The sequence below is a fragment of the Vanellus vanellus genome (assembly GCF_965231255.1).
Source record: "Vanellus vanellus genome assembly, chromosome: 25".
Taxonomy (NCBI): Eukaryota; Metazoa; Chordata; class Aves; order Charadriiformes; family Charadriidae; genus Vanellus; species Vanellus vanellus.
The window spans coordinates 906,061-920,934 of NC_138930.1; the positions used below are offsets into that span (position 1 = coordinate 906,061).

At 71.6% G+C, this 14,874-nt stretch overlaps 1 protein-coding gene across 1 annotated transcript in view; it reads left to right on the forward strand.

The window, feature by feature from the left end:
- Positions 1-13,508, forward strand: part of MIDN (midnolin) — a 15,241-nt gene extending 1,733 nt beyond the window's left edge. The window contains exons 2-8 of the mRNA XM_082495572.1: positions 1,652-1,877; positions 2,859-2,946; positions 3,288-3,350; positions 8,932-9,318; positions 9,838-9,970; positions 10,090-10,392; positions 12,597-13,508. Of these exons, the coding sequence (XP_082351698.1) occupies positions 1,660-1,877; positions 2,859-2,946; positions 3,288-3,350; positions 8,932-9,318; positions 9,838-9,970; positions 10,090-10,392; positions 12,597-12,859 (1,455 nt within the window). The 5' untranslated portion in view covers positions 1,652-1,659 and the 3' untranslated portion in view covers positions 12,860-13,508. The remainder of the gene's footprint in view (positions 1-1,651; positions 1,878-2,858; positions 2,947-3,287; positions 3,351-8,931; positions 9,319-9,837; positions 9,971-10,089; positions 10,393-12,596) is intronic.
- The last annotated feature ends 1,366 nt before the right edge of the window (positions 13,509-14,874 follow it).

Genomic DNA, 14,874 nt, shown 5'->3' on the forward strand with positions numbered 1-14,874 from the left:
CCGCGTCCTGGGGGGCGGCCCCCGGCCCCGCCGTGCCCGGCCGGGTTCGCTCCGGGCGGGCAGCGCGGCCGGGCTCCCCGGTCCCCCGGTGAGGGCTCCCCGGTCCCCGCCGCGCCCCCCCCCCCCGCGGGCCCCCTCGGGCGCAGGAGGCGCGGTGGGGCCGGCAGAGGGCGCGCGCGCTTTGCTGACTCATAGCCCCCCCCCGACCCCCCCGGTGCGGGTACCGGGCCGCGGCCCCGGGGCTGCGCTGTGTCTGGACCGATCCCTCCCCCGGGCCGGGGCCGCTCGGTCGGGGGGCGCCGCTGCGGGATTTGGGCGGGCGGGGGCGTTCGGGGGGGCGACCAGCTCCGCGTCGGGGCAGTTCCCCGTAGCTGTAACGGCGTCACCGGGAGGGTGACCGGGCGGGTGCGTGTGACCGGGCGGGTGTGACCGGCCACGGGTGACTGTGCGTGTCCCCGTTCTTCCCCCCCGCCCTTTCCGCCTTAGTGTCCCCGCGTCACTCGGCTCCGGGGGCTCCGGCTCCCTCCCGGCCCCGCGGGCAGTCCCCTCCCGCCGCGGCCTCCTCCGGTGCGGGGGCCGCTTCCCGCCCCCGCCGCAGCGCTCCGGGCCGCCGCCGCCTGCCCGTGTCCCGCCTTCACCCCCCGGCGGCTCCCGGGCTTCGCGCCCCGGCGGCTCCCCGGGCGGGGGCAGCCCCGTTCCCCAGCGGTGCTCGGCGCTGCCGGTGCCGGGCCCGGAGCCCCCCGCCGCTGCCCGGGGCCCCTTTGTTGTGCGGGACGGGATTATGAATGGCTCCAGGCGCGGCGCGAGGGCGCGCGGGGGGCGGTGGAGGGGGCGGAGCCGCGCGGCCGCGTGGGCGGGAGGAATCCGGCCGAGCCGCCCTCCCACCGGGCCACGTGGGGAGCCTGCGCCCGCTTTCTATTGGCTGCGCCCGCGGATGTCTGGGCGCTGGGCGCGCTCCCATTGGCTGCGGCCGCCGGAGGAGCCGGAGTGAATGAGGGCGAGGCCCCGCCCGCGGGACGTTGCTACATTGTAACTTCCCCCCCGCGCCCCCGCCCCCCCCCCTCCGCTCCCCCCCGGTCGGCGCTTCCACGGCGGCGGCGGCGGCGGCCGGTTCGGCGGGTCCGGCCCCAAAGAAAGGGGGGAGCGAAGCGTCCTCTGCGCCTCCCCGCCCCTCGCCGCGGCCTCCGGGCCCGCACCCCGCCCCCAGAAACCCCGCACAGAGCGGAGAGCGGCGGAGAGGAGAAAGAAAGGAGGCGGCAGCAGGCAGGGCAGGCAGGCGGCAGGCAGGGCAGGCAGCAGGCAGCGCCGCTTCCACCGCCCTCCCTTCCCGCAGGCAGCCAGCGCCGCCTCCCCTCGCCCCGCGGCCCCGCCAGCAACCGGCGGAGCGGGAGGAGAACGGGAGATTTTTATTTTTTTTTTTTTTTAATATTTTATTTATTTTGCCGGGGCCGCCGCCAGCCCGGCCCGGGGCTCGCCTCCCCTCCCCGGCTCCTCCCGGAGGACTCGAAGCGGAGCCGGAGTTCCCGTGGGTACCGCCGGAGCGGGCCCCGCTCCCTCCTTTGTCCGCTCCCGCCCGCCTCCCCCCACCCCCCCCCCCACCCCCCACCCCCGGCGTCGCTCCCCGGCACCGACCGCCGCTCGCTCCCCGCAGGTCGGCGGATGGACCCGCAGCCCGGCGCCAGGAGCTGCAGCCGCGGGGCTCCCGCCTGCGAGGTGGTCCCGAACGAGCCCCCCATGAACCTCTACATCAACACCACCACCGGGACCCGCTATGAGCTCTCCGTGCCCGCCGAGGAGACGGTGGAGGGGCTGAAGCGGCGGCTGTCCCAGCGCCTCAAGGTGCCCAAGGAGCGGCTGGCTCTGCTGCACAAAGAGAGGTAGGGCTCGGCCGGGGGGGCGCCGGGGTCCCCATCCCCCCCGGCAGCGGGGCTGGGCGCGGGGGCGGCCCCCTCGCACCGGGCTCGGCACCGCACAAAGGCTCCCGCCCCCCTTCCCCCTGCCCGGCCCCATTCCTCCGCGGGTCGAGCCGGGGGGGGGCGACAGCACGGGGGGCCGCGGGCGGGGGCGAGTCGGGGGCCGGGGGGGGGGGGGGGCTCCGGGCCGTGCCGGGGACCGGAGCGCGGCCGCCGCCCCCTCGCTCGGCCCTCGCCGGGGCTCCTTTGTGGGCGGCGGGCCCCGGCCGTGCCCCGCGGGGGCTCTGCCCTTTGTTCTGCCCTCAACTTCGGCGGCGGCGCGGCCCGGCCCCCCCCCCGAGCCCCCACACTGGGAGGGCCGGGGGCGGATGGGGGGGGGGGAGGTGTCCTTTGTCTGCCCCAGGCCCGGCCCGAGGGGGCTGCGCGGCCCCCCCGAGCGGAGCGGAGCCCGAGTGGGGCCGAGCTCGGCCTGGAGAAACTTAAGAGTCTCCCCCGGCGCGGGGAAGGGAGCGGGGGGGGCACCGCCTGTGTCTGCCTCTGCCGGCACCCGCGGCCCCCCGGGCCGCCTCCCCCCTCCGGGCCCAGCTTCCCTCCCACCCCCCCCGTGGGCACGGGTCCTGTGCCACGGAGCCCCCCGGCCCGCTCCCCCCCCGGCGGCCGCAGCCCCCCGCGCCCCGTCTGCGCCGTGCACGGAGGGGGGGGGACGGACGCGGCACCCTGGGCTGCCCCCCCCGGGGTGCAGGGGGCGGATGGGGCAGAGGCAGCTGAGCGGTGGGGCGTTGGGGTCCTCTCCTGCCTGTCGGGGTGGGAGTGCTCGTGGGGGGGTCCCTGAGGGGCCTCGGTCCCCTGGGAGCAGCCGGGCTGGCGGTTGGGGGTGTCCCCCCCCGTGCGGGGAGCCGAGGCCGCGCTGACCCCGCTTTTGGCATCGTCTTCTCTCCCCCACAGCCGGCTCAGCTCTGGCAAACTGCAGGACCTGGGGGTCGTGGAAGGCAGCAAGCTCACGCTGGTGCCCACCGTGGAGGCCGGCTTGATGGTAAGCGGCCTCTTCCTGCTGCTCCCTCTCCCTCCATCCCTCCTTCCCTCCCTCCCTCCCTCCCACTCGTCCCCATCTATTATTAAAGCCCCGGGCGGGGATGCGCTGGCAGCCCTGGGCGCGCTGCCCCAGCCTCGCCGAGGAGGCAGCGCTGGGCTGGGCACGGCACCGGGTTTAATATTTCACTGCTTTCTCAGGGCTTGTGTAGAAATAGTGGAAGTGACATGTCATCCCTCCCCTCCTGCCGCACCGACGCCCCCTCCTTCTCTGCATTTGTAATGTTAATCCCCCCCCTCCTTTTTTTTTTTTCTTTCTTTTTTTTTTTTTTCCTTTCATTCCAGTCCCAGGCATCCAGGCCAGAACAGTCGGTGATGCAAGCTCTGGAGAGCCTCACTGAAACTCAGGTGAGAGGCTCGATGCGGGGGCACCGACAGAGACAAAGGAGGCTCTGGGGATGGGGGGGGCACACGGGACTGCTGCGGCCTGACTGCTCTTCCCCTCCCGCAAGGCTTTGGTGTTGAGCGCCTCGATGAGGTTTCACCTTCAGCAGGGGTTGGGAGCGCTGAGGGTGGTGCCCGGGGCGGGCACCATCACCCCGTGCGGCACCCAGCGCAGGGAGGTCCCACGCCGCAGCGCTCGCAGCCCAAACACGCCGGCAGCCGGGGCGGGCAGAGGCGCGGGGAGGTGAAGTGACTCACCCAAGGTCACGGCAGTGGATCGGCGGCGGAGCAGGGTGGCCCAGGGCCCTGCCCGGGGGTGCGGGGCTGCAGCCCCCCCGCAGCTGCCCGCCCCGTGGCACAGAGGCCGGGCTGCCTGCCCACCCCAGCACGTGTTGTGGGGGGGTCACCGGGCCACACTGGGGGCTCGTGGGGCTGCAGAGCCCTGCTGCTCTCCCCTGCGCCCAGAGGGCTCTTCCCCCTCTCCTTGGAGCCGTCCTTGGGGGGGGGGGGATTGGCCGTGCCCGGGTGTTGCGGTGCTCGCCGTGTGCCCGCTCGGTGGCCTTGGGCTGGGACGCCCGGTGCCGAGGAGGGGGCGCGGGTGGGGGCGGGGGGTGGCGCTGGCGGGGGCAGTGTTTAGAATAACTGTGAAGTTTCTGGGCGGGTGGCGGGGCGGGGGGGTCCCGCGGGGAGGAAGCGTTCCCAGGGCTGGGTGAGCCGAGCGGGTGCGCGCGCAGCCACCGCTGCCTGCCGCCAAGGTGGAATTTACCCCCAGCCGCGCAGGCCCTGGCTTCTTTGTTTTCAGTCTCTTTATTATTGCTGTTAAACTCTTTCCTTCCCTTCCGGCCAATGCTGCAGCTTTTTTTTTTTTTGGTGGTTTTTTTTTTTTTTTTTTTCTTTTTTTTCTTTTTAACCTGCCCCGCTGAATTTGGGGACAGGGACTGAGCCCTGCGCTGTGCCTGTGGCCAGGCAGGGGGACTGAGCGGGGGCACGGTTGTGCCCCCCACGGGGGTGTGGGCAAGGGCCAGGGCTGCCCTGTGTGGGGGGGACCTTTGGTGGTCCGTGGTGCCCTTGGCTGCCCAGGGTGACCTTGACTTTCAGCAGCCGTTTAACCCCCTGTGGGCCAAGGGGGTGAGCTTGCAGCAGGTGTCCTGTGCCGGAGGCTGGCTCCTGCCCCCCCCCGGGGTCCCCGTGCAGCCCATATTGCTCACAGGGGGCTGCGCCGCCCCCCCCCCCCCCCCCCCCTCCCGGGGTGCAGGGCTGTGGGAGGGGGCTGCTTCTGGCAGCCTGGTTTGGGGGTCCCGGTGCCCACCCTGGCCTCAGGGCTGCAGCAGCTCCCCGCTGGGGTGCGATGTACTGGGGAGTAGTGGGGCCAGGGACCCGCCTGGAGCAGGGGGGCTTAAGGGGTACCGCCGGAATCTGTGGGGGTCCGTAACACCCTGGGTGGCCGTGGTCCCTCCCAGCTGAGCACAGCAGAGGAGAGGTGTGTGGGCTACGGTCTGGTGGCCCACTGAGGCCGGCGGCTGCAATACGCCGCCTGGTTTTCCCCTCGATGCTCCCCCAGGCGGGCCGGGGGGCTGGCAGCTCGGACGTGCTGCGGTGGCCGGTGGCACTGCCTGCGGGACGCGGCTCCGCACCTCCGTGCCCACTGCAGGCTCCCCCCGGGTCGGTGATTCAGGCAGCCGGGGCTGTGCTGGCGGTTCCTCCTGCACCTGGGGGGGCGGAGGGGGGGGGCAGGAAACCACTCCTCTCATTCATGCTTTGCTCGGCTCTGCCTGCGTCACGCATCCTCCGGCAGCGCAGGCAGAGCTGCGCCGGCTTCCTCTGGGGGCGGCGAGGGGAGGGGGGGGGGGCATGACAGAAGCGGGGCGCTGCCACCCCCTCCCCACCCAGGTGCCTTTGGGAAGGCGGGTGCCAGGCAGGAGGTGACGCTGCGCCCCGGCCGTGTGGCACGGGGTCTTCCTGGAAGGGCTCGCCGCGCTTCCTTCCGCCGGGCACGCTCGGCGGCTGCCCCCGCTTTCCAGGGAGCGGTGCCCACGGCAGCGCCCAAGCGGGCAGCTGGCGTTTGATCCTGCAGCCTCAGCTCTTCCTTCCCCCCCCGGTCCCCCATCCCTCTGCAGAGCGCTGAGGGGGGGCACAGGGGATGGGGACGGGGACGCATCCTGCCCGGCTCTACCAGGGCTGGGGGCTGTGGCCAGAGGAATGTGGCCGAGGAGCTCTGGCCCTCTGCTCTCCTTGGCACGGACCCCCCCCCCCGGCCGCAGCGGTGGGACTCAGCTGTCGGCCGCAGCTGCGCCCGGCTGGAGAGTGCTGAGAGCTGTGGGGCTGGGGGGGCATTTCCTGCTTCCCCCCCCCCCCCCGTGTCCTCTGGGCTTGCCTTCCCCCCGCGTCGGCCAGGAACTGAAGCAGGACAGCTTGCCTGCCTTATTTTTTGAGGGGGGGGGATGCTGCCCTCCCTGCTGGGGGCAGGGGGGGGCCGGGGGTGTCTGGGGCCGGGGTGACGCGGGGCCAGGCGTTGGAGCGAGGCGGGAATGCGGCGTTCTCTGAGTCATCCGCGTTTCTGAGAAGCAGCCGGGAGACACTCGCCCCATCCCTGCGGGGCCTGAGCCCGGCACGGTGCAGCCCCGTCCCCTCCCAGGGCTCGGCGGCATCCCGGGGGACCCCTGGGCACGGGGGCTTTGGGGGGGCCCAATGGCCTCAGCCCCCTCCCACCCCCCCATCCCGCTGGGGCTGTCCCGGCCCCTGTGGCAGAGCCATCTGGGAGGGACGGGGTCCTCCCCGGCTGGCCGTGGGCGGCCGAGCGGGCGGCTGGGTGGGACGTGTTTGCATTGGAGCGGCCTGGTTTCGCCGGGGGGGTTGGCAGCGGCGTGGGGGCGGGTGCCGGGAGCCCCAGAGCTGTGCTCCCGCCGGGCCGGCCGCCCGCCCTGCCTGGGGCACCGCGGGGACCGAGCCGGCTCAGCACCGCTGCCGGACACCCCCCCCGCACCCCCGGCTGCCCAGGGGGTGCAGGGGGCTGTGGGGAGGCCATGGGAAACCCCCCCCCGGCTTGGGGAGGAAGGGGTTATTTTTAGTGCCGCTGGGAAGCGGCCGGCAGCACTGGGGTTGGCGTGGGTTTGGGGTGCTCTGGTTTCTCCCAAGGCTGGCGGGGGTCAGGGCAGGGCGCAGGCAGGTGTGAGTCAGATGGAGCGGGGGGGGCGGCCTCGGGTGCCGGCTGACGTCAGGGGGCCCCGGGGAGGTGTGTGGGGCTCCCCCAGGCTGGCCCGGGGGGGGGGGGGGGGGGGGGAGCGAGGGTGGCTGGCGTGCCAGGCTTGGTGGAGGGTGGCAGGGGCCGGTGTGCCCCCTGCGCGTGGGATGGGGCGGGAGCAGACCCCGCTCCCCACTCAGGATCTCGGTGGGGGGAAGGATGCCGTCTGTCCTGGGCACGGGGCTGAGCGCTGCCCGGGTGGCAGGAGGGGGCCGGTCCCCTTCCCCAAGCGTGGCCCGCAGCTGGGAGCGCGGCGTGTGGACCTGGTTTGGGGGTCCTGTGGGGTCCCTGTGTTTGCCCCCTGGGAAATGTCCCCCCTTTGCTGGCCGCGAGAGCGGCAGTGGGGCCGGGGTGGGCCGGCGGCCGTGTGGGGCCGTGGGCAGCCGCTGCCTGCCCTGGCACTGCCGCCCGCGGGGGGGCTCCGTGCTGGAGTCGTGACGGCTGCGCCGGTGATGCTGAGAGGCTGTTGTGGCTGGAGCTGAGGTGGTCGTGACTGAGCAGTGGGGACAGGGTGACACCTTCATGGGGACGGGGACGGGAGGGACGGAGCCACCAGCCAGGAACGTGTCCACCCCGGGCTGCTGTGCAGGTGGGGAAACTGAGGCAGAGTCTGTGCCATGGGGCAGGACGGGGCTTGGGGTGCCGCTCTCTGCGGCCAGGCGCTATGTGCGTGCACACGCGTGTGCGCACACATGCCCGTATGCACGGCCGCCGTCCTCTCCCGCCCCCTCGCCCCGTAACCTCCGTGTCCAGAGCTGCAGTGTCTCCTTCACGCCCACCTCTTCCTCTGCAGCCTCCGCCTGACATGCTCGGGGCTTTGCTGCTGGTATTTTTAAAGCTGCTTTTCCCACGGCTTCTCAGAACCGGCCTCCGCTGGAACGGGGCGCGGGGGAGCCGGGACGGGCTGGGGGGGTGGGCTGTGCCTCTGCGGAGGTGCCAGCCCTTGGCTGGGGGGGGTGACAGGGGAGCGCAGCTCTGGGGGTCCGCTTGGGACCCCTCACCTCATCTTAACTGCGGGTGCCGGCCGAGCCCCGAAGGTGCCGGTGGGGGTGTGGGTGGGTGACGTCTGCCGGGAGCCGTGCACGGCGCTGCACGTGACGGGCTGGGAAGCCAGTCCTTGCTGTGCCCTAGAATAGCTCGGCTTGGGGAGGGGGGCGGGGGGGGGCAGCGGTGGCGTCATCCCCATTAGCTGTGACCCGGTGTCCTGCCCACAGCCCTGCCGGTGCGTGAGCCCGTGCCCCTTCAGCCAGCCGGGCTGGCGGGGGCGAGAGGCACAACTGCCCCCCCAGTAGCACACAGAGGGGGGGCACCATGGCTCGGGGGGGCTTGCAGCTGCCTCAGTCCCCCAGGAACGTGGGGGGATGCTGAGCAGAGCCAGGGGGGCTCCCCTGTTCCCTGGCACAGATGCTGAGTGATTGATGCACCCTGGGGGGGGGGGGGGGGGGGGGGGGGGGGGGCTGGGAGGGGGGGCAGCAGGTGTTGGGAATTGGGCCCCCCCCCCTCCGCAGCCGTGACCTGCGCTGGGTCGGGGCGCTGCGCTGCTCTTGTCTCCGCGCTGCAGCTGCTCCATCACCTGCCTGCGACGCAGCCTCCGGGGTGGGCAGGGGCAAATCCTGCCTGTGCAACCGCCCTGCCGGGCCTGCCCCCCCCCCGGGGGCTGCCATGGCGGGGGGGGGAATGGGGGGGAGGGAGGTGGGCTGCCCTCCCCTGCCTGATAGCCCCAAGTCCCCGCAGGGGGCACGGCAGGGCCCCGGCATGTCCTCAGCTGCCCCCTCCCCATCCTCCTGGTGAGGAGCTGTGCTGGGGGGTGGGGGGGGCACCCTCCGGACCCCCCCCCCCCCCGTGCTGGCACTGCGCTGGCCCCGGGGCCGGGTGTGCAGCTGCGTGGCGGCCCCGGCTGCGGCCCCTGCCTGTCCCTGCCCGCCGGGCGCTGGCGGCAGCACCCCGGCTGCGGCGGGTTCACCGGCGGGGAGGGCGGAGGGGCACGGCCGCTGTGTGCCGGCAGATAAAGGGCGGGCAGGGCAGGAGGGAGAAAAATACCCCCCCGGCGCTGTCAGCTGATGGAGCTGGCACCGGGCTGGGGTCGCGCGGGGACGATGGCCGGGTTCTTCCGCCTGCCAGGCTGGCGCAGCCGAGGGCTCGGCGAAGGGCTGCGGGGAGGGGGTCGCCCCTTCGCTGCCCTAATGACCCGTCCCTACGGCCGCGTGGCCCCCGGGAGAGCTGGGGAGGGACAAGAGCCACCCCCTGCTCAGCACCGGGGGTGCTCCGTGCGCGCTGGGCTGACCAGGGTCCTTCTCTCTCCAGGTCAATGATTTCTTGTCGGGACGGTCCCCGCTGACCCTGGCCCTGCGTGTGGGCGACCATATGATGTTTGTGCAGCTCCAGCTGGCGGCTCAGCAGAGCAGCGGGCAGCTCCAGCACCGGCACGTCATCGCCAGCCGGGGCGAGGCGGGGGCCGCCGCCAGCCCCCACTGCCGGACGCTCCACAGCAGCGCCGGCTCCGGCTTCGCCCGCATCCCCGTGGTGCCCGCCTGCCAGCAGAGCCCGGCCCCCAGCCCTGCGTCCACCGCGCCAGCCCCCCCCATGTACTGTAATTCCCCCCACCCTGCTCCCGTCACCACCGGGATGTTCCGGTCGCACGGGGCCAGCACGCAGACGGTGAACAGCAGCGTGGTCTCCTCCTGCTCAGAGGTGAGTCGGACCCGGGGGCTCCCGGTGCCTTTTGGGGCAGGGGAGCAAAGCCGGGCGATGCCCTTCCCTGCCTCAGTTTCCCCCCGCAAGGGTGTTCCCCTGCCTGGTTTGCGCAGTGCCCCCAGGTCCTGGGGAGGGGCTCGGGGACACGGTGTAATCCGGGCTCATCCTCGGAGCCTGCGTGTCCCCGCAGCCGGGCAGGAGCCGCCTGCCAGCGCGCTGCTGCTGCTTCCCCCCCTTGCGCAGCTGGCCTGGCTGCGGGGGGGGGACTGCCGGGACCCCCAGGGCTGGGGACACCAATGCAGAGGGGTGGGACAGCCATAGTCCCTCGTGTCCCAGTAAAACTGGGGCTGGTGGTGCGTGCGGGACCCCGCTCCCTGCCTGGGGCTGCCGCAGGGGTCTCCTGCCCCAACCCGGCCCCTTGAGGGGCTGCAGGGCTGGAGAAGGGCTGTGTCCCCCCGCCCCCCGCGCTGCCTGGGTGCTCTGCCCGGAGGCTGACGCCGTGTCTCTTCCGCTCAGGTGGACTGCGGCACCCGCAGCAGCAGCTCCCCGGGCAGCAGTCCTGCCCCCACGGCCCGATCCCGCAAACCCGGTGCGGTCATCGAGAGCTTCGTCAACCACGCGCCTGGGGTCTTCTCAGGGACCTTCTCCGGTACGTGGTGCTGAGCCTCCCTGGGGGCCGCGGCGGAGGGGCTGGGGGTGACACGGGGGCTGCGGTGCCGGGGGAGGCTGCTCATCTCACCCCCACCTCTTTCCCTCCCCCCCCCCCAGGCACTTTGCACCCCAACTGCCAGGACAGCAGCGGGCGGCCGCGGCGGGACATCGGCACCATCCTGCAGATCCTGAACGACCTCCTCAGCGCCACGCGACACTACCAGGGCATGCCCCAGTCCCTGACACAGCTCCGCTGCCAGACACAGTTCTCTTCCTCCTCCTCCTCCTCCTCCTCGCCCCCCGCCTCCCCGGACCTTGCCACCAAAACTACCTCAGAGCCGCTGCCGGCGGCCGCGGCCTCACCGCCTCTGCACCCCGTCGTCCAGTGCCAAAGCCAGATCCGGATGTGCAAGCCCAGCGGTAAGCCTGGCTGCCTCCGCGCCTCGCTTGGGAGGGGGCCGCTGCGTGCCGGGGGCCGCCTCGGCCACCCGCGCTGCCCGCGGTGGTGCCCAGTGCCGGGGCTCCGTGGGGCGACCTGGCCAGGATTGGGGTTTGGCGTCTCTATTTGGCATCTTCTGTCCGTCCCGTCCCACTTGAGGGGGGCAGAGAGGGGCTGGGGAGCCCCTGCATCCCCCCCCAGGCCAGATTTGACCATTTTGCACGGGATCGTCCCCCGCGGAGTGCGATGCCGGAGTCACCGGAGCCTCAGGGGGTTTCTATTGTTTTTCCCTGGAGCGACCGGGCGGTGGTCGGCACGGGACCCCAGGGCTCTGCCCCACTCCTGCCTGCGGCTGAGGGGGCTGGCAGGGGGCTTGGGGGGCAGCGAGCCTCAGCTGAGGGCCCCCCGGGGGGGGCTGCAATGATTGACCGGTGTCAGTCAAGGTGGGGGCCCTGGGGGTCCGCAGGGTCTCTGCAGGGGGAAAAGGTTTGTCCCTGCAGGGTGGGGGACGGCCAGCACCCATGGGGACCTGTGGGGGTCCCTCTGCTTCCCCCCCCCTGGCTGCAAAGCCCTGGCAAAGGATCCCATTGGGGGGGGGGGCACTGGCAGTGCGTGGCCAGGGACAGGCGGCTGCGGTGTCCCCGTCCCCCGGGAGCTCTGGGCCTGTCCCCGCCGTGTGGGCGGAGGGTTTTGGGGTGGGGGGGACGATGTGACACCCAGACTCTGCCTCTTCGCCCACCTCCCCATTCGCAACCCCCCCCACACCCCGGGGCTGGGGGCGAAGGTGGGTCTGGCTGGGGGGTGGGAGGGGGGCCGGACCCCCACCGGGGCACGGAGGGCGGCTCCCGCGGCCCCCCGGCGGTTGTGGGGCACACACCTGCGCGCCCCGAGGCCGGAAGGCACCCAGAGGCGCCCGCCCTGGCCCCCCCCCCGCGATTTGCTTAGAGAAAAGAAGTGAAACCGCCGGTGCTGGCTGGGGGGGGTTCGCCCTCCCCTCTGGGTTTTCTCTTCCTCCTCCTCCTCCTCCTTCTCTCCCGGCTGAGGGGGGGTGGCTCTGTGCCTGTCCCAGCCCGTGGTGACGTGGTGGGGTACATTGGTGTGACGAGTCCTCCCAGGGTCGCTATGGACTCGCCCCATTTGGCCTGACCCCCCCTCCGGCCCCTGTGCACGTTTTTGCACTGGTGTGACATTCCCGTCATGGGGGGGGGGGGGAGACACCCCCAGACCTCCCCCCCAGCCCCGCACCAGCGTCCGACCCCGGTGGCACTTGGGCCGGGGCCACACGTGTGGTGGCCCTGCCCTGTGCCAGGACCCCATCTGCTCCCGGGGGGGCCTTGTTTGGCTTCACAGGGGGCTCGTCCCCCCCGTGCCCTGCTCCGTCCCCCCGTTTCTGGTGTGCGTTCCCACCCGCGGTCCAGAGGACGATGCTGGAGCATCCGCAGCTTTTGGAGTGGGGGGGGGTGTGTCCCGGTGAGGCTGTGCCCGACCCACTGCATTTGGGGCGGCCACGGTGGGCTCTGTCCCCATCCCCCGGGACCGGCTCAGGTCCCGCGGTGCCAGCCGGGAGTGATGGGGACGGGTGGGGCGCGCTGTGCCCCCAGGTCTGAGCTGCATTTCGGACGGGCGCTTTACCCGCTGGGCTGACATGGGGCTGTTGGAGCGGCCGCATTCGGTGCCGATGGTGCAGCCCTGTCCCTGTCCTGGGGGTGGCTGCGTGGGGGAAACTGAGGCAGGAGGGAAGCAGAGCTGCCCCATCCCCTTTACGTGGCTTTGCTGTGTCCTGAGACCCCCCCCCCTCTCCCGGCGGATGGGGCTTTGGTGCTCCCAGCCCCCCCCGCAGCCGTTCTCCCGGCCAAGTTTGTTCTGGAGCGGGATCCCTTTTTTTCCTCTTTTCCCCAGCGCTGGAGCCCACGTCTGGAGCTTCAATTGTTCGTCCTCCCACGCGCCGCAGCGGGGCCAGGCCCGCGCCGGCTGCCGTGCCGCGGCGGAGGGGGCGGCCGGGCTGGCGCCGCTCCCCCCTCCTCGCTGGGGAAATGCCCCCGTTTGGGGAAACGCCACAGAAAGGGGCTTCGCCCCAGCGGGGACCAGCGCAGTGGGGGGTGGGGGGGTCACCCTGCTTCGGGGGTGTCTGCGCGTGCGGTGAGGCTCAGCCCACCTTGACCCACCACCACCTTTGCCGTCGCAGGGGACCGCTTGCGGCAGACGGAGAACCGGGCGACGCGCTGCAAGGTGGAGCGGCTGCAGCTGCTGATGCAGCAGAAGCGGCTGCGCCGGAAGGCGCGCCGGGACGCCCGCGGCCCCTACCACTGGCTGCCCAACCGCAAGTCCACCCGCACCAACAGCAACAGCAGCGTCTCCAGCGAGGGCAGCCTGGACCTGGACTTCGAGGACTCGGTGTGGAAGCCGGAGGTCAAGGCGGACATGAAATCGGAGTTTGTCGTAGCATAGAGCCGTGCCCCCGGGGGCGGGGGGGCGCCCCCCGAGGCCGCGGACGTTGGGGGGGTTGGGGGGGTGTCCCCGCTCCCGCCGCCCCGGCTGGCGGTGGTGTCATTTCTGTTGTCACGGGCCAGATCTCCTCTAGATTTGCCATCTCCTGCGACCGGACGCCTCGGGGCCGACTCTGCCCGCGCCGGGGGAAGCGTTTCACGGGGGGGGCTGGGGGGGGGGGGTGACGGGACAGGACACACGACAGCCTTACCCCTCCCCGGCTTGGCTGGGTTTTTTGGGGAGCCGGGGTGGGGGGAGCAGGCAGGAGCTGCCGCCCCCCTCCCGCATCCTCCCGGCCGGGAGCGGGGGGGTCCCGGCACCCGGGGGGGTCCCTGGGGGATATCGAAGCTGCTGCTTTGCTGTGAAGAGGGGTGCAGCGGGGTGGGCTCCGGCCCCCCGGCGTCGCATCCCCTCCCCCCCCCCCCCTATGGTGCGGGCAGGAGGAGATGAAGTCTCTTTCGGAGGTGCTGGGGCCCCCCTGGGTTCGGGGGCCGTTTGTTTTCCTTCCCTTCTATATGTAGCATTGCTCAGCTGCGGGGCTGGGACCCCCCCCCCGGGCGGCTCGGGGGGGACACGCGTGTGCCTGGGCACTGCCGGCCCCGCTGCCGCAGCCAGGGTCGGGATGGGGGGGGGTGGGATGGGGGAGGGGGGGGGGGGGGGCGGGGAGGGCTTTGTTTTGGGGTGGGTTTTAATTTTGTTTTCGGAGGGAAAAGAAATGGCGCCTTCCCTCCGCGGCAGAGACCAACTTCCGAGTCGCTGGACTCCTTCCCGCCCGCCTCCTGGTTGGTTGGATTTTTCTTTTTTAACTTAAAAAAGGAGAAGAAAAAAAAAAAATTAAAAAAAAAAAAAAAAAAGAATAAATAAACCCAGTACTCGGTCATGGCTGTCCGCAAGCTGTGGGGCTAATATTTATAGACATTAATTACCCGACTGAGCCAATACTGACATAGTCTTGCATAGGCCGTAGAAATCCTTTTTCTTGTCCGACTTTGATTTTTTTTTTTTTTAATTTTTTTTTTTTTTTGGTCAGGAGATCTGTGCAAATAGAGACCCCATGTGATGTGTTTTTTGTCTGTAAAAGTCTTTTTTGTGTGTTTTGGGGAGGGGGGGGCGGGGGGGAGAGCGAGGCTTTCGGTCTTTAATATTTTATTTTTTATTTTTGAAATAAATTTTGGGCAGTCTGGATGCAACCGTGCCTGCCGTTGCCGTCAGTGCCGGGATAGGGGGGGGGGGCGGGACGAGGCCGCGCAGGGACCCCCGGGCACCCCCTCCTCCCGGGTGCACCATGGAGTTATTACCCAGAGTGCGCAGCTCTGCGCCTGTTCAGCACTGCGCGTACGTGTGTGCACACGCGCGGCCACGCGCACCCCTGTACCGGTGCCCACGTGAGCCCACGCACATGTTGAGCTCTGCACATCCCCGTGCACATCCCGCACACCCCCCTCCGTGCACACACGGACGCACAGACGTGTTTGGCACCGCACACGTGCACACAGCCATACACAGGTACACACGCGTGTGCCCAGCTTTGCTGGAGCTGCCCCCTCCTCCCGGGAGCGGGGAATGGGGCTGGGGTCCCCTCGCCTGCGGGGACGCGCCAGGACGGCGTTGCCAGCCCACGGCGGACCCCGGCGCGTGGGGCTGCGCAGTGCGGTGCTCACCCGACCAGGTGAACCCGGTCCGGTCCTGCCGGCCGTGCTCCGCCGCGGCCCCGAGGAGCTGGGCCGGTTCCACCAGCCGGGCTGGCCGCGGGTGCTGGCACCCTCCCTCCGGTGCCGGCCTCACCGGCCCTCCTGCGTCACGGCGGGACGGCCGCGGGCCGGGGCGGAGGGGTTGGCGGCCACGAACCCGCTGACGCCCCGGTTCAATCCCCAGGGCCCGGCATGGCCGTGCCTCAGTTTCCCCACCTGCAGCTGCAGGTTTGTTTCCCCGCGGCTTTCCCCCGCCCCGGGGAAGGTGACGGGGGGGGGGGGATG